The following is a 19,434-nucleotide window of genomic DNA, read 5'->3' on the forward strand; positions in this document are numbered from 1 at the left end:
CAACATTATTATCTTTCTCCCGCTGTTAGAGCTGCAATGTCCCTTTTTCTATGATTGTCTATCAAGCTGCCTATCTCGCTGCCGGCTCGACAATTCAGTTAATAACCGTCGAGTCCTCTCTCCTTCTCGGTCTGAGATGCGAGATAGACAGTGTGACATACGCCGTGTCTGCACTCATTTCTATGGAAACAGAGAGATCTTGTGGTTCTGAAGAGTACCTCCTCAGCCCCCCTGAAGGATATTACAAGTCAGCGCAAGAGTATCGAACTCCAGCGCCCCGCTGCAGCGACCCCGTCCCTCCCAGTTGCCCACCTTGCTGGTGAGGAGAATTTACTGCTGCCCTTCTACTCAAATTAAGAGAGGGAGGGGGTGGGGGGTGGACCTCTCCCGGAAATCAATGTGGCAGCCCAACGTGCATTCACAATGGCCCTTTGATCAATTTATATCGAAAATACAATTAAACTGTCACAGGGGGAGAAAAGAAAGCCACATGTGCTTTCAGTTTGGTCACCAAGAAGCTTGGGCAGGTCAATAGCCGGCCTTTTCTCCTCTACCCTCCTGTGGAGGCAAATCGTAAAAAAAAGGCAGAGAGCATGACGCTATGTCCATTAACACGGGGACTTTGGGGCGCACTGCAAAAAAAAAAAAAGAAACTCCTTCTTATAATGTCATCCTGTCTATTAAAGAGGCCTAGTATCATTTTTCCAGGCTTTCTATGTGATTTTTCACACTTAAATGTAGAAATCAAGTATCTCCTCTGAAAATAACTCTGTGAGTCATGACTGTCTACAATGGGTGTAACACCCGAGTCCCACTGTCTGTGATGTTTTCAGAGTTTTCAGAGTCCTATCTTCACTTTGTTTACATCGCCCGGACGGCCGGCTGACTCCTCCCCTCGTGTATAAAAGTTGTTTAATTGAGGGACTAGAGAAAAGAAGAATAACATACTGTACTCACTGCTTAACTGTGTTTCTAGATCACGCTCATTTCAGGTAAATTTACATGCAGTGTGAAGATACCAGCATAATAAAGATCGCTAGCATTAGCATGCTAACACAACAATGCACCGCAAGTTGTTTTGGTTTCATGCTGGTGCTCAAGGGCGACATCTGCTGGATCAAAAAATCACATATAAAGCCTTTAAAACAAGGATAGGCCTTTTATTTTCAGATTTATTTTGTGGAAAATGTCTTTGCATCCTGAATACAATTATTAAATTAAAGAATCGGACAAAAAAAAGAACGTCAGACTTAAGAATCTATTGCTTTTGTGTGGCCTTTAAAAAACTCACTTCCCTCATTCCCTCATGAAGTCATCCTTAACAAATTATCTTACAATCAGAAATGTCAAGAAACAGAGTTTTTCAGAGAGACCAATGGAAGTACCTTGGTATATACTGACAGAAGAAAAACCCACATGGAACAACAGCTAACATGTAAACACATGAAAAGCGGACAGGTTCTGCACCCCCCTACCGTAGCATAGCATCAAGATATTCTGTGTTTCTACACTTATGAGGACACAAATATGCTATAGGATGCTTTATGTGCATGCGCATGAGTGTGTATTTCAGCCTATGTGTGTGTTCATGTTCATTAAACAGTGCAAAACCGAATTCCCCCTCGTGGGATTAATAAAGTGTAAATTATAATTTAATTATTTATAGGATCTTTAGGTCTACTTTGAATCTTAACTAAGCTAACCAGCAGCTGATAGATATACCATCCAGACATTAGCGTGGTTTAAAATGTTTCCTGTTCTACAAAAGAAGGCAAAGAAGTGTACTTCCTAAACGGAAAAAGGAACGTCTCTGCTCTCTAATCTAGAAAATGAGACTTGATTTCATACAACACTTAAAACAAGTTGATTTGCATCTAATACAAGTTCAAATATCCTCAGAAGTTCAAAGAAAACACGACTTTGAGGACTACATAATAGAACAAAAATGACCAAAGAAGCTTCTTTAACTGTGAAACAAACTATGAAGTGTTTTCTTAAACCAACTCATCATCATTAACACGCTACATATTTCAAATCCTTCCACTCTATTAGACTTCTCTGCTCAGTGATACCAAAATATTTCCAATGCTTGGCATTTTTTTCACATTTAGACGATATTTATTTCTGTTCCTCCGTGCTTCATCTCTCATCTCTGAAGTGGGCTGAGAAGTGGAGTGGTACTCATCAGACATCTGCGCGTGAGAACTTATGAGCGAGCCGTCTTTGTTTGTGGAATTAATCAGCTTGAAGTGCGGCAAATGTTAGCGCAGACACGATCTGGCCACCGTTTGTGCCTCACTCCAGTTAGGCCAAAAACGATGGCACTGGAAATGGGCTGCTTAGGGCAATTAGCCAGTTAGCCTTTCAGGCCTTGTGTCCATGGCCTGTCGAGAACTGGCTGCCTTCTACGTAGCCAGATGGTAGCCTCAGACTGTGCACAAAAATAGCCTTTCAAATGTCTGTTGATGTGTAAACTTAAGATATTTCATTAGAGGCTGCAAAGGCTTAAAGGTGTAATGTTTTCTGTTTAATGCACATTTTCCAGTTTGTTATTTTTATATTTTTTTAATCAATCCTCAACATGTTTATCTACTTGCCTGCAAGGCCGAAGCTACAACTGAGAACAGAGGAAGAGATGTACTTTGTGAGAAAGTCGGGAATTTTCATAAACTTAATAACTATTGTTGATTATAACTGTGTCTTGTATTTATTTTACACAGGTAGTTTTACATTTCACATTCCTACATTACACTATGAACATTTTTACTCTCTTTTAGTTGTGTTTTTGAATTTGAACTTTCTTGGATTTTCATTTTATTTTATATTCTTTATTAATCCCTGAGGGAAATTATGCTTTACGCTTTGTTATTGAGAGACATGCTTCTGACACACATAGGCCCCCGAATCCCACTCATGCACACACAGGACCTGTGGACATGCATTAGTCAGTCTAGATGTCAGAGTGAGGCTGCTACACAGGAGCACACCAGAGCTGTTGGGGGTTCAGTGCCTTGATCTAGGGCGCCTCGGCAGTACTCCTGAAGTGCTCTGGCTCCTCTCCAGTTACCAAACCAACTTGCGAACCTGCGACCAACCCAAGTCCCTACAGACTGAGCTACTGCTGCCCTGGACTTATTATTGTTAATTTGTATTAATTGTATTACATGCTTCTATTCTGTCTAGTGCTCGAACCTGGATGATCTGGTTTTTAAGGTACAGACACTGAATTTTAGGACGATAAGAGAGAAAAGTTAATTTCTCAATAAGGAAGGTTTTAGGAAATACATGTATCGTGTGTTACAGCCTAATTTGGAGTGATGTTAGTTAATATAAAATTAGAAGAAAATGAATGAAGATGCTTTTTAAGGCTTGAAACATCATATAAGAGTTAAATTTGCTAAACTAACAATATTTTTTACAATGACGCGGATATTACTGTTTTGTTTCCATTTTTACTTATTTGTTAGTCAGGAATTATATGAAATAATATATAACATGTACTGAAAACTATTATTTTCCAAGTTTTCCAAGTTAACTGACAGAATATATAATCTAATGTGAGTTAAGAGAATGAATCGAGATAACATTATTTTTCATTTATCTGAAACTAAAGGGTCCAGCGGGGGGCTTTGGGCTCCTGCCCTCAGCATATCTAAGATCTTGTCTACAGCCCTGCTTATCTCCCATATCTGATTTCCTTTATGTGAATCAAACTTGGTCGACTAACAGCTTGACTGCAGAGAAAAAGCAACGCGGCGTTTGATTATGAAAAATCAATTAATCTCCCCCCTGACAAAAGCAACAGGTGTTCAGAGCAGTCGTAGGCAGGCGATAGCGCGGAAACAATTGAAGGTGCTGTGTGCTGATGTTGTTGGCGTATATCTCGCGCAGACATTGCTTCCCCCCTTGCAATGTTGTCGGACAGATGTTTGCCGGGGCCTCATCTCTGCACGACCTCATCACACCCTTTCCTCCATAATTGAAGTCGCCCCCCCCCCCCCCCCCCATCCTCATCCTCCTCCTAGCACACATGCGGAAACTTATCGCCTAATCAACAAACACTGCCAATGTGTGCTCCAGGTCGCCGCTGGAGACCGCGGGGGCTGCCATGGCGCGGGTACAGCAAAGGCCTATGCCATATTGCAAACTCCGTGCCTCCTTGCCAAGGTGAGCAGCTGGTAATGGGGGAGCATGAACAGACACCAACTCCCCCCCCCCCCCCCATCCCCCCACCAAATAAACACACAAATCCCTGCACCTTTCCACTCTGCTTGCATCGAGTCCTTCCCCACAGGTCGCTTCAGCCTGCTGAGTCATACAGAACGGGGAAGCGTATTATGTTGTTGTTCGTCTGCTCTCTTTCTTTCTCTCTCTCTCCCCTGATTTTTCAGCCTCATTTCTGGGGGGCCCCAGTGTTGCAGGCATGTGTGTCTGCATGCACGCTCTAATGCTAGGGACTACATTGAGGAGTCTACCCAACAGGCCTAGAACCACTGGGGCCTATCAGGCGCTGTAAATACTTTATGAGATATGATAGTACAGCACAAACACTCCTAAACCACAGGCCATTAACCATTTTTCAGTGGATGTGTGCCCTTTGGTAAAGCAAGAAATAATGAAATAAACAAACATTCTCTTCCCCCAGTGACAGCCAGGGCCCTCCGAGGCGTGTATGCAGCTCGCCTGCTAATGAGAGGCAGTGTACAATTCCCCCTCCTGCAGGAGAGGAGAAAAAAAAAAAATCATTGGCCAATAGAGCAAGATTAGCAAGATTAGCAGCCAACCAGCTCCCCCGACGAGACACCGCCAGCGTCTCCTTTTTTTTCTTCTCCTCCCTCATCTCGATCGCTTCTCTTAATTCCTTCCTGTTCCCCGCTGCCTTTTGTTACTCTCGTTCAGGAAAGATTAAAGTTTTTGTTTGTTAGCGCCACACAACTCGATAAAGCAAGTTGAAGGGGGGGGGGGGAGAAGAGAGAAAAAACAACCAGGGGAGATTGGGTTTACCAAATAACTGTGGGGTGGGATGTTGTAATTTAAGCACGGTGTCATCATTCTATCTTTTACCGTGTGTCAAGAGCTGCTCCCTTGCTTATAATAACCTGCCATTGTGTTATTTCTGATTCGTTTTTTTTTTCCCGCACCAACAAAAGTGTTTTTTGTTGTCCCATGCTGTGTTTCTCCGGGTGCCATTATGTCACTTGCAATGACAAAAAGCTTTTTCTTTTGTGTTTTCTCAAAAAGTTTCCTCTGCATTGTGTGAAAAGCGGCCTCCACCTGAGGACGGCGGCTGCTCCGTTTTTATCCAAGTTGAAACCATGTGCTCAACTCAAAAGCCATTCATTCCTTTTTTTAGGGCCTCGTTCATCACCAGCACTTTATCTGGTAATTCACAAACAGTAATTGCAATCAGATAAGATCCACGCACTTGCAATCCTATGTGACAACTGGCTAGAGAGCTGACAATGAGGGAAGTGCGCCCAGCTGCATGTACTTGGTGGGGGTTGGTGGGGGTGAGGGGGGGGGGGAAACAACAAGCGCTCAGAGTCATGATTAAGTGTGGTGCTCAGAGGTTGATCCCTTAATGGCGTCTTCAGGAGACGGACTCTTAGGCCGCAGCCTCTGGCTCTTTAAGTGTATACCACACTCAGATAATCCATTCTCCTTTTGCTATTAGTCCTTTTTACAAGCTAAAAGGACGAGTGGCACATCAATCACCACTCTCTACAGACAAAGTGGTTTGATCACGCTTGGTACTTACTTTTGATCTTCTTTCACTCCGTCTTTTTTCCCTCATTCTTTTCAACTTTTTTTTTTGTTTTTTTGTTCTTTCCCCCCTGTATTTGCTCGCCTCATACCATAGCGAGCGTTGTAATCCTTTTAGTCCGGGGGGCTGAAAGTCAACCCTCAAGCCAGGGAGGACGTATGTTTCGGAATCTCATTTGGTTGGACGGCTCTATCCTCCGCGGACGCACGATAGGAATGCAAAGCACCAGTCCCATTCAGCTCCGAGCACAAAACAGCCTTTCTTCCTCCCCTCAGTCGTCCTGACCTTGCAACGATGCTTCAACAATCTCCTCAATTACAGTAGGTTTGGAAGAGGAGACGGATATCTTGACTTCCGCACGGCTGCCTGTAAAGCACGCATTATTTGGCCCATCTTCTTGTACACCCCCCTACCCACCCCACCCACCCCACCCACCCCACCCAATGTTATCTGGGGCGACATTGTGTTTTCATTTTGTTGAACAAATAATACCTTGGGAGGAAGTCATATTTTCACCGTAGGGCAAGGCGGCCGCTTTAGGACGGGCGTGATGTGAGTGGAATGGACATCGGCAAAGCAACCACAGAGCTGACAAGCAAGCACAAAAACGTATCGGACAGCCAACAGCAAAACAAAGCCCGAGGATAGCTGGATGGAAGTCCGATATATGAGCATTAGCCGATTGGAGCAGCTTGTCATGTCTACTCTCTGATGATGGGCTGATCTTCGTATCCTCGCAGACAGAACGATACAGTCATATACGGGATTGTATTTATTTTGAAGCATCTCATTAAGGGCTTGTCCTTTGAGTTGTCATAGGCCTGGGCGACATGTGCAAAATATGTGCATGATAATTTACTGTTCAGTATCTCAATATATTTAGATATAACTTTGATTGTAAGGTATAGTTTTGATGGTAAAGACAGAAGCCTTTGGAAACAAGAGTTCAATGGTGTAACCAATGAATTCTCCAATGGTGTCTATCACATCTTTCCAAAGCCGAGTTCTCCTCTCTGGAACAATGTTTGAACTTTAGTTTCTCCGATACTCTTTAGGAATCTGTTCATTCTGGAAAAACGGTTTTCTGTGCTAGCAAAGTTAGCTTTGTTTTCGCATTAAGATTCCTTCAATTTGTTATTGTTCACTCAGTTTAAAAAAAAAGTCAAAAATCAGTGGCTCCTCAATGCTCCTTTGATGAAAAACATGTCAGCAGAGGTTGATGCTAGCATCATTAGTGCAAAGCTTTAGATGGGATATGAAGTAATGGTTATGTGACTCCCATTAGGAAAGCAGCGGTTTGAAAAGATTCAAATGTGTGCGTGCTAGCTTAGGCTTGTTGGCTGTTGTGCTGTTTATTTCTGTCATTGAGGGAAAAATATTGAATTTATTCAAGTTCATTATCAATATCCACATTTTATACTTAAATCACAATTCTGTATCAACGATATACATTTATGGGAAACCTTTGGTTGATCAATTTTGATCAAAACAAAGGTTTGGTACGTCTCCTTTATGTTTGCTTTTGAAGAAAATGTCTCAAAATTGTGTGTCTGGCTGTTATGCAAATAAAACAATACCAGCATGGAGACATTTGCATTAATTTGAATAGGCGGATAAGGAGTATTAAAATGAAAATTAAGCAGAACTCTGTTTCCATGAATAGCCTTTGTATCGACAGCACAGGAGCAGACCATGATATTCTTAAATGGACAAAAATAGAAACTTTCAACATGTCGGCATGTGATGAGTTCAAGTTGTGTTCCAGGCGGCTTTTTGGACACTGAGAAGATGAAACCCAAGAAAAGTTAAACAATCAAAAAGAAAAGAGAAAGGGAGATAAATTAATGTGCAAATCTTCAGATTCTGATCTTAAAAAAAAAAAAAAGGAATAATTGCAATCTTAAAACCAAAATCTAAAGATTTGGAGCCCACAGGCCAGGTCAGTGTAACGGTATGATCTGTGAGTTCTGAGTTGTTGCTTTCTGCTTGTTGTAAACATCTCACATTAAGGAGGTCTGATGCATACACTTCTTAGAGATCACTTGTCCACTTGGCCTTGTCAACCCACTCACTTCCAGTCTGTGTGCTTTTATAAAGAGATCGAGAACTCCTCAGTTAAAGTCAGTATCTTCGTCTTTTTTAATGATGAACTTTCTCGATGTGCCACTTGTTTTCTTTCTCATCTTTAACTGCGGTGACTTGTTAAGGCTGCTGACACCCACCACAGATCACTTCCTTTATTCCACACTGACCAAACTGTTGTCAGAGACTGAACGAAAATAGTAACATAGTTTAAATTTGGATTAAAGTCACATTGGTGTAGGTCTCTCGGGGGGGGGGCAGCTACCATTCCTACTAGAGTAAAAACTACAAATCCCACTGTTGCATCCACCAAAGTGCTCTGTGGATGGAAAATATAGCAGCAACTTGAGTTATGAGAACGTCAAATCGACTGAAGAGACAGCACACAATGTGTACGAGTCTGTATAGCAGCCTGAGTTTCCGCTGGTCCTGGGTCAGAAAACAGTCCTAAAGCAATTTTTTTTTTTAAACAGACAAAGCATGTTTATGTCAAACTAAAACGTTTAGATCTAGAGCAGATGAGCTAATCTGTGGTGGACTCATCTGTGATATCTGATGGAGCTGCTTAATCCGGGTATACTGGAATCAGGTATATCAGATCATGTATGTGCATGAGTGTGTTCATATGGAGCAGCTGTTGTCTATAACTTCCTGTTCTGCAGATGTGACAGATGTGGTCCTGTAGGTGTTTGATAAGGAACAGAAAAAGAAAACAGAGAGTAGGATGTAGTGCTACCTTTCCGACGTACTGCATGTCCGTCCCGGTGTACTCCTCCAACAAAAAGAACTGGTTCCACATCCAGCCTCGTTTGGAGCGCCTGAGGGGCACTCCATTGGCGTCCTCTCCCGTCAGCCCCGTGGACCCCTTCCGCCCCCCTGTAGTCCTTCGCAGGGCTTTGAGCCCGAAAGTCGGAGAGCTGAGGTGAGCTAAAACCCACAGCGCCATCAACACGCAAACTCTCCTTCCATCCATGGCCACACCACCACCACCACCACGCCTGTCCTTTCGTCTCCCCCTCCCCTCAGTTGTCTTAGTCCGCTGGTTTCTGGTCAGAGTATCGGATCAGTCCACATGCTGTAATCTACAGAAACAGGAAGGGGCTCCTCGGAGTATCACAGGGGCGGGCGAACAGCAACCTGGAACATTTACACAGAAAAACAGAGAGTCAATACTGGGAGGAGAGGCAGCAATTTGTTACAGCACAAGCGATCGTTTTGTTTCATAAAGCCATGGTCAAGACAATATTTTAAAAATTGAATAAAGCCCAACAGTAGAGAGGGAGTGAGAAGCTGTCTTCAGCTGGTTTGAGAAAATCAATAAAGATAAAGATCCAGGAAGTTCTATTATAAAGTCTAAATCATAAGAATTAAAAAAATAAGTAGACCATTCATACAGAAAATAAGCAACACTGTAACCAAGCAAATCAGCAAATCAAAAGTGACCGTGAATGTAATGCGAGGCTGTTTCAGAGAAATCAATTGACCCGGTTTTATGACACAAACTTATTTCCGCTGTTACTCTCTCATGCACACTGCGGGCACTTTTCTGTCATAAAACTTTCCACTTTTGGGTAAGCTTAAGATTGCAGGATTTGGAGGTCTGAGGTGACCCTTGGTGCAAAGCCATCAATTGATTAAAACCTGTAAATAATCTAAAAATCCAAGAGGGAAGGCAGCAATTATTTTCTTCTTTCTTACCAATAGCTTGAACTTTTATGATGTCTGCTTTTATTTAGAGAGCTTTTGCTGTAGTTCAGGGATTCCTATGCACAGATAAGTTATTTATTCATGTTACATTTGAGACATTTTGGCCATAAACTGATTTCCTATATGGGGGTGAAATAGAAAAACTTCACCAACATATTAATCAGATATTAATAGGTTATCAGCCTATCACGACATATCAGCACAATCATACATTGTTGGATGTATATATATTTTATATAACTTTTAGAATATGTACTACAGAACACACTGAGCAATTTAAAAATGATGTCATCATGTAGTCTGTCAAGCAGTGTGTGCTATGAACACCTTCTATTCAACACTCTCACCGCTGTCTGCAGCAGAGCAGCTTTACAGCAAAGTTGACTCAATCTTTAATAATTTTATTTGTTCAGAAACAGCCTTCTTAGTACTCTTACAAGGACTTATCAATGCAAAAAACCTTTAGACAAACCAGATAGAACAAGTTGATATACATTCTTGCTTGAAAAAAATCCAAAGTTTCAGAATCTTTCCCATCCAAAAATGGGTGTAGAACTAATCTCAGAAATTGTGCATCAGAGTAGCTCTAAAAATGAAGTTGTTTCCATGAGGTCATCCAGCAATAAAATATTTAAAGTACTGCTGTCAGCAACTCCCTACTGGCAGGTCTTCCTGCATGCACTATCAAACTATTGCAGATGATACAAAATGCAGCAGCAACAACTGGTCTTCAACTTACCCAAAAGAGCACATGTCGCTCCACTGGCTCCCAGTTACTGCTCGCATCAAAGCAGCGAGAAAAAACAGCTCCTCCTTACCAAAACTCTACCATCCAGGTCTACACTCCCTCCTGCCCACTACGCTCTGCTAATGAAAGGCGTCTGATCCCCCTAAGTCTCTAACTAGACTCTTCTCCTCTGTCGCCCTCCGGTGGTGGAACACACTACCAAACTCCATTGGATCTGCAGAGTCCCTTTGCACCTTTAAGAAAAAGCTAAAGACCCAGCTCTTTCATGAACACCTACGACCTTAATGATATTGATGATGATGATGGTTTTGTTTTTGATAATGACACATTATGTTATTTAGGATGGTTTTGATGCTGATTAGAACTCTCAAGAACAGCTGTTGATGTCTTTGCCTCTGCCTGTCAGCGCCTGTGTGTCCGATCAGACTTAAAGCCCTTTGTAGATCCTGGCTTGTGTTTTCTTTACTCTCTGATGTACGTCGCTTTGGATAAAAGCGTCTGCTAAGTGAGTTGTAGAATTCTCAGCGTTTGTGCCTCAATCACGATGCGATTAAGGCCGAAATGAATGCATTCATTATTTTTTAATCGCATGCCATTTGTCTCTCTTTTCCGCTCACCACAGTTAATCCACCATAGTGTCTTTCTGACACCAGAGTGATGGACATTAACAACACTGCGGTGCTTTTAAACGACTCATTTCACTTTGAGTACTCCCAGACAGCTCAGTAATATCCTCTTTGTGAAATCAATGTTTCTTTTAGCTGTTTTCATTCACTTTTTCATCCGTTGTGAGTCTCCGTTTTCCGTTGTTAAGTTAATATCTTAACTTTTGAGCTACCGGACATTCCTTATTTCTTTTCAAAATAGAAGCAGGTTTTTAATCAAACAAGAAGTAAAGCTTGAAACAGTAAAAAACAGAAAATAAAAACGAAACAAAAGCAGTTTTGAAATGCAAAATGATGGACGTTCAAACATACATTTATAAATGTAATTAATCGTGAATAACTTCTGAAAATTCATAACTGCAATTCATTGCAATTTAAAAAAAAATCTAGCCTTTGAAAGGCCTGATTTAAGTCTGTTAACTCAGATTATGTATGCATGTGAAGACATAAAATAACTAAATGATGAAGCATATTATAACACAATAAATGTAATCACTAGTTAAATCCTTTTTTCCCCTCCGATCAATCTACAGGACACTTGTATAATGTTTTGTCCTCAAGTACAATGTGATAAGAGCGTCTGGAGAGCAGACCTGAAATCTGTGAAGCAGCTCTTCATGTGATTGACTTTTCTCTTGCCACACACACAAACACACACACACAAACACACACACACAAACACACACATACATTCTCACCCTCCCATCAACAAAAGCTCTAAAAAACATTCATGTGCACGCACTGCATGTTGGATGTCAATCATCTGATTGATGGGCAGGCGGAGAGCTGTGTTAACCTGATAAATATCAGATTAAAAATATTACACATCAATGTATAGACTTACATCTTGTACAGCATGTGCCGAGCGACTTTATCTGCATTAAGCCTCTGAATCAACATCTAATAGAGCTCCAGGTTCTGTGTGGAGCGCCCGTTCTATCTTTTTAAGCAATCTGTTCCTGCACACTTTGTTATCAGGCCCAGCAGAATGCCAATGGAGACCCTGGGCAATGTCAACCCCAGTTTATTACCTTAAGATCAGTGTAAAGATACTGAACAAAATGACTGTTTGCAAAGCACAGAGAAGGGACCTTGTCGCGGGGCTAGTGGAATATCTCCGCTCCCCGTCTCTCAATCATTTCACCCAACCCTTCCACTCTCCTCATTCTCTGTCTGCCGTCCTCTGAAGGCCAGCGCAGAATGTGCTGGCGAGTGTGAGAAAATGAAACAGAACAAGAGAAAACCGCTCAGGACGGAGGAGGAGGTGGAGGATGAGGAGGAGGAGGAGGAGGGAAGGGTTGGAAGAGAAAGAAGGCCATGTATTCTGCTTTTGTTCTCATTATTCCTTTCCGGTTGGGCGATATCCAGGCCGCCAGTGTTCCTCGACTGGGATATGGAAGGAGGGTTATCAGAGGGTCCGCTGGGGGAGCGTCTGCAGCGCGTCTCCCTATCGCACGTTCCTTAGAAGATGGGAGTGGGTGGGAGAGGAGGGAGTGGGTGGGAGAGGAGGATGCAGTCTAGCCTCGATGTATGGTGAGTCTAGATGGCTTCCCTCATTCTACATGTCAGGGAACGAGGAAACGATTTCTCTGGACATGAATTAAGAACCCTGACCTCGCATGCAGAAGTGAAGCCAAACAGACTGACTGGAACAGAGGAAATAGAAATGAGAGGAAAGGTGCAGACTAAGAGGAGCACTGTCAGAATAACCACATTTTTCATCTTGGATACCAGCGCTAACTTTTGAAACTCTGTTTCCACAGAAGTGTACAAAAACCATCAAGCAATGTCACAGACAACTGCTGAGCTTTTTACAAACAGATGTCTCACCACATCGACTGGGACAGCTTCACAGCGAGTTTCGAACAGGGGGTTTTGATGTTGGCTGGGTGTCTTTGTTGGCTGGATAAACAAAAATACAGTAGCTGCATATTTTTTTTTTTTACTTCTGTGCCTGTCTGTCAAACTGTTTGCGGTGTACAAGGATTTGGTTCAAAACATAATGGAGAATTTGATATTGTTTCTTTATTTTTGTGTGTGCTTGTTTGCAGCTATTTGGCACTGTGTGTTCCTCTGGCAGATGTTAACAAAGACAGTTTACTTTTTTCTCCAACAAGCACATCCCAGTGTGCACCAGGGGGCAGAGACTTCAACATGGTGTAAAGACGCTCGACATTTCTTTTTAACAATAATTCCCGAGAAGTAGTTTACCTTTCCTGGGTTTCCAAAACATCAATGTCCTCACACATCTGGTGAAAAGAAGCAAGTCTTGCAGGTGCAGAACACTGTATGCTAACAAGCAAGAAAGTTGGAACATTATTCCTCGTGGCGTTTTTTCAAATGCTTTGCACAAGAAAGAAAGAAAGACGAGAATGAGGACAACAGACGGAGACAAAAACCATAAAAACCATCACAACATTTTTACATACAGTACATAAAATGACAAGTTTTGAAAGGAAAAAACAGCTACAGTTCTCTCATTATAGCTTTTTTACCTGCTAGATAGTACAGTATCTAATGTTTGTGTAATTTAGTCTTCTTTAATGGCTCAAACTTATAGTTTTTTTCTGTTTTTATAGACCAACAACCCCATCAAGTCCCATCATGACATTCTGGTTACAATTATAAAACAGAGTTGGCTGGAAAATTATCTTTTTTCAGCTACATTTAGGCTGCTTAAACCAGGCAATGTTGATTATGTGCTAGGCCCATATAGCTTAAAACGGTTGTATGAAAGCCTACAAAAGCAGAAGTTCGTTTTCTGCCCTCACTAGTGGATGAGTACCCAGTCTGCAAAAAAGCCACTTCTTCTCAGCTTATTTTGTGTCAACTTCAGTTAAGTTGGTGCTATTGTTTTGGATAGACAAAAGTTGATGATTTAATGTCTGCACATTGCTTTATGCGATGACATTGGGAGATTTTTGAGCAAGCCAGATGATGTCCAACTGTCCTAAGGATATTGTGCTATTCTTAAAACAAAAAAGAAATCCCACCTGAGAGTTTGTTTACGCCCTCTAGATGTGATGCTGAAGTGGAGTTTGGGCAATCTAGAACTCACTTGCTAAAGTTTTTTCATATCAGATGTAGTTAACGTGACAAGACTAAGGGGCAAACGGGGAGAGAGAGGGAGTCAAGGAGAGGTAGAAACGTCCTGTCAGAGCAGCGTCAGCAGTCAGGCTGGGAGACTGGCCCATCCATTACGCTTACCTGTCTTCCAGAGGCAGCCAAGGCATGCCCTGCTTTCCCCTTATGAGGCAAATTGTGAGCGGTGGAAGCTGGAGGGTTAGGTCCCCTCTTTCTCTTTTCCCTCATGCGTTGCAGTTTATAGCACTGCTCTATCCACCCTCCCCCCTCCTGACTCCCTATCCCTACCCCATCCCCCCCTGCCTGAGCCTACTTTGCTTGCATAGGCCTTAGCTGATATGCATTATCGCTGGGCTTTTTCGCTGAAAGCCAGTCACTTTGCATGTGTCCTCTGCCTGGCTCAGCACGGGCAGGGGGGGAAAAAAAGACTCCCGGGTCAACAGTGCGTGTGCTGATGGAGGCAGGTGAAAGTGAGATGGACTGTCAGGCTTCTTAATAATACCCGTAGAGAAATAGTCTCCCAGACCACCAATCTTCACTTCCTCTATGCCACAAATCTCACTGCAGTTGCTCTGTTTCCTATCCAAATTTACTAGATGACTAGATGATTTTTTTTCTCCCTGCTCTCTTTCCTCTCTCTCTAGTATTTTCCCGTTTTATTTTCATCCCCCAACTCCCAGCGCACTCGACTTTATGAATTTACTTAATTGACGCTGTTGAGGAGCATGTGGGACTTTGAGCTATTGATTTGCTGTAGGCTTCAGCGTAGTTGGAAATACCAGTTAGTCTCTTGGGTGGACTCATGAAGCTTTCTACCTCGAGTCCCCCCAGCACTGGGAAGCCGGCCTTTTCAATAGATTTCTTCATAATGTCACTGTGGAAAGCTAATGCTTTCACTGTATGGAGGGCTACATCGTCCCTAAGGAGCGCTGGCCCCTTGACCACATTTGTCATACCCTGGAAGCCATATTGTACAACTCCATGCCCTGATAATTCTCTTGACAAGGGACCGCGACCAGCAGTACGTCAACCAAAGCTTTATTTTGCTACGTCAAAAAATGTCACAGGCGGTTAAGAATGCTATGGTGCCTCATGTAGCCCAGTGGCTACGACAAAATGCCTGCCTCTTTACATTTGTACTGTATGAAAGTGAAGTTGATGGAACAAATAGAGGGAGACTTGAAGGGTATTTCCAATTTCTTAAAGCTTGGATCTTATGCCAAGTGGTGGCCTTCTGCTTCTGTTGGCACAAAGTTAATTACTCAGATTAAAAATGATGAATATAATTGGCAAGAACCCTCACTAACCCCCTGTTAAAGCACACTAATTGGAAAGGCCAAAAATAGTCAAAAGATTTGGGAATAAGAATGCTTCCTATACTCAAAGTTGTAGATACTCTTTTGATAGGGACACAGGTAGGTTTCCATTCTCTAGAAAACTCTTATGTACTTCTATACTTTTGTGTTGAACTTTTACATGCATGAATGCTTTTACTGTCACAGCAATTCTTGTCCAACCTCAAAGACTGATGGGATTGTGCATCAAGCATTCATCAGGGATTTCAATATATCTGATGGAACAACTGGCCCTTACTATATAGAGATACTCCACCAAAGGGGATTCTACTCTTGATGCAGTAATACCAATATTGTCGAAGTTGTAGATCCCGTCAACATGTCTAGACCAAAACACGATGCACAAGATAATGGGCCTGTTGTCCATCAGATCTGTTTGACCTTCTGAGGAAGGCTTGATGCGTACAAATTTGCCTCAAGGTCTAAAGTGGCCATGCCTTAGCTAAGAATACGTTAAGGGTTTGAAAGTGAGTGGCTTGATATTTTCTTTGGTTTTGAGGCAGAAATTGGCTGTTGAAAATATCGACAGTATCTCAGTTTATAGACTGGCCTTTTTAGAGACTGTTCTTGATTAAATTTGACCCACCGTACTTGCTGTTTGGCACAACGTTTTATTACTGTTTCAAGTGCACTCAGTTTTGCCACTAAATATAGTTTATCTAAACCTTCCAGCTTCTTCCTCTGTCAAAATCCAGTGGCATTTTAAACTCTTTCAGATTATAGTGATTAACTTGGTGAGTACTGCAAGCATGTTACCAAACTACAAAAGGAAATAATACACAAAGACTTTGGACTGACGAAGGCCCGGTGCCAAAACAAGTTTGTTTTGAGGTCCATCATGACCATGCCTTGAGGACAAAACATTTCATTGTTAAGATAAGAGCAGCCTTGGAGTTTTTGTGTATTTTTAGGGAAGAAAAAACAGTAAGTGTTAAACATCCATCACACTTTGCAGACTCTTTGGTCAACTTCAACCTACTGTACTTACTGTTGATATGGGCACACAGCTAGATTCAGATTTACTTCCAAATAGAGTTTATCTAAACCATCTGCTTCTTTCCCCTTCAGATTATACTGTTCCAATGTCACTGTGCTTCCAGGTCCCAGCAACTTTGGTGAGTGCAATGTCACCCAATGGATGTGATAGCCAAAACCACAACTATAGTTGCTATGAAACTGAGTTTCCCTTGGAAGAGACATACAGCGCAACCATGACAGAGAAAGTGCCAGAGTGTTCTTGTTCACAGCCATCTTCTTCGACAACGCCTGTCGCTGTAGGTGATTTTTTTAATAAAAGGAGCCATAGGTCTCCTCATCCCCGTGTTCGCTTTCTCATGGAGCCCCATCGTCATAATGAAGGTGTGTAATAGAACATGACACCGTAATTATATTCCCCCAGTTAAGAGGCAGTGTTTACAACAAGCACAAGGCTGCCTTTATTTTCCCCCTCCTCCTTACGCACACACTCTCTCTCTCACTCTCTTGGTCTCGCTCTCTCGCCCGCCCCGCGTCTCCGCTTCATATCATGTGCCGTTTAATTGCATTAAAAAAAAAATGCTTGATGAAAAAATGAAAAAGTAAATTGCTTTAAATTGCCTGTCACAGATTGTGTGGAGTCACCGTAGAGCAATAAGACTTGTGCATTGTGTTGTTGTGATGGTGGTGTTGGGTAAGCATGATTAATGTGTCTGCTGCCAATTTTTCAAATGCCCCCATGATTCTACGCTCAAAGAATTGCCTGGGATAACATTTTGAATCAGAACAATTAGCTATTAAATGTATCTATTGGTTTTATCGAACACAGGAGGATGAGGATAGAGACAGGGACACAGCGAGTCGCACAAATGCATTCGTCAATACATATTGGATCTGGCCAGCTAATGGCCTTTCCAGTGCACATGTGCTATACACAATGGGCCTGCATGGCATTTTAGCCTCATCTAGACTTGGGGACGACCTCTAAGGGTAGGCCTACTCTTCTTTCTACCTTTTCTATCTCTTCCCACCTTTCTGTCCCCCCCCCCCCTAACGAGGTATATGAGCGACACGGCAGAGCACCCTATCGCGCCTGTTGAGCCGAAGACTTCCACAGCAACCCAGAAACAGCCTCGGGGGTGCAATTAAAAGTGAGAGAGGAGAATGTCAGCCAAGGCGATGAGCAAAGGGAGAAGAGAGAGGGGTGAGAGAAAGGAGGGAGAATGATGGGGGGGAGGTTGTAGAGGAGGTGGGTTGGGCACTGGTGCCACAGGTAACATGGTCATGTTACAATCCACAGAGGAGGCCCTTAAAGGCTGCTAATGTTTGAGGTGTCGGCAGCAGGTTGTTCCACCATCTCTGCTCCCTTTGGCCTCCGCGCTTCCCCTTACTACTTCCCTTCCCCCCACCTCCTCCCCCCACCTCATCTCAGACTCGGTTTGTTAGGAAGAGTCAGACTTAGAGAACATGTCATTCACACTCCAGGTTATGCTGCTCACTGGAGAAATTTAGAGGTAAATCCCAAGTGTGAATAAGGCAACCGAAGCGCCTCGACCCAAATCTGAGGCTCTCCATTTGTCATATTGCCCATGTGGGTTAGTGGTTTACAACTGTGTTGGAAAAAAACAGGCAAATTACCCCAAAACTGGGTAGCTGGATGAACTTTTGCTCTTCAAGTGTACAAAAAACAAGCCTTGCTGCAAAATAAATACAGACGCGACCAAACAGGAAAAAAAGAAATCCCTTTGAAGCCCTGTCAATATACATTGATATTTTGTTTAGCTGAGAAACACCGTCTAGACACGATGACACATTGTCTCGAAAAAATAACTTCACCCCACTCCAATCCGACATAGATGCACACACCTTACAGATTAAGGCGAGGAAATTGATCACTAAAAAGGAGATTTCAGACAGATGGCGGATATTACCACAAAGGAATATATATATATAAAAAAAATGTCTTTGGATTGAAAGAGGGCAAATTCATCATCATAAAATGCTGGCGAATAAACAGCTGAAAATCCCCAGTCAAATTGGAATGCAAAGCTGAACCGAAGATTTCTGACTGAATGTCAGCAGTGTAGTGCAAAACACCAGAGTCCTTTAGTCGAAATTAGGATTCAACCTACAACACTGGAACAGCACCAAGATTTAGGTCTCTGCTTTTCTGCTTTTAAATAGCAAATTCACACTCACTGCAAGATGGTTCAATCAAACATTTCAACGTATTCTTAACTATTTAATTTAAAAGATGTTAACTGGGGCTGCTCACCACCAAAGATGTAACTTTTGGACTCGTCTTTAGTTTAAGCCAGGAGTCAACAAGTTGTTGCATAGGACTTTAAATATTTTTTCTGTGAAGCATGTGTGTGAAAACCCAAGCATGTTGTGATTACGTTGAACTTTCCTGCAGACTGACACTCTGCATCTTTGTTCCTTCTACTTGCAAGCAGAATAAATAACCAACAAAGACATTGATTGATTCGAGATCCTTTCTTTTGCATTGATAACAGAAATTCCCAACACAACCAAAATTCAACTTTTCCAATATGGCAACCGCCATTTCTGCTTCAAAATTTCGCTCCAGAAACCAATTGGATACGTCACTGAGACTTTGTCCATATTTATACAACTAATGGTAAAAAAACTAAAACTAAACATAGTGAAGTGTTGCCTCTCATGTGCTTTGGCTTTCTGGACATATACTGTAGGATGACTCTGGTTTGTCTCGGCTGATTCAGTGGCTTTAGCTGCTGCTAAATAGTAAACAACAATTGACAATGTTGGTATCTTAAGGTTGTTTTTTACACAGTGCAGCGAACACATCACAAAGCCCTTTTCACAATCGCTATACTTGAACCTAAGCATTGTTTTCATGCATTTGTAACCCACAAGACCACCTTCTCTTTAGAAGAAGGCTCATTGGATGACACAGAAACAGAAATATCTTATAGACACAAAAACAACAGACAAAATGTAGCTCATTGGTGAATTATGTGGTTGTTATTAATCTGACTAATAAAACTGGGCGTGCTGAAAGTATTTCCACCA

The 19,434-nt window shown here is 42.2% G+C and overlaps 1 protein-coding gene across 1 annotated transcript in view; it reads right to left on the reverse strand.

Moving 5' to 3' along the window:
* Positions 1-19,434, reverse strand: part of LOC109996906 (cadherin-6) — a 72,541-nt gene that overhangs the window by 37,898 nt on the left and 15,209 nt on the right. The window contains exon 2 of the mRNA XM_065949191.1: positions 8,583-8,983. Coding sequence (XP_065805263.1) covers positions 8,583-8,819 — 237 coding nt within the window. The 5' untranslated portion in view covers positions 8,820-8,983. The remainder of the gene's footprint in view (positions 1-8,582; positions 8,984-19,434) is intronic.

This window comes from Labrus bergylta, chromosome 20 (genome assembly GCF_963930695.1).
Source record: "Labrus bergylta chromosome 20, fLabBer1.1, whole genome shotgun sequence".
NCBI classification, from domain to species: Eukaryota; Metazoa; Chordata; class Actinopteri; order Labriformes; family Labridae; genus Labrus; species Labrus bergylta.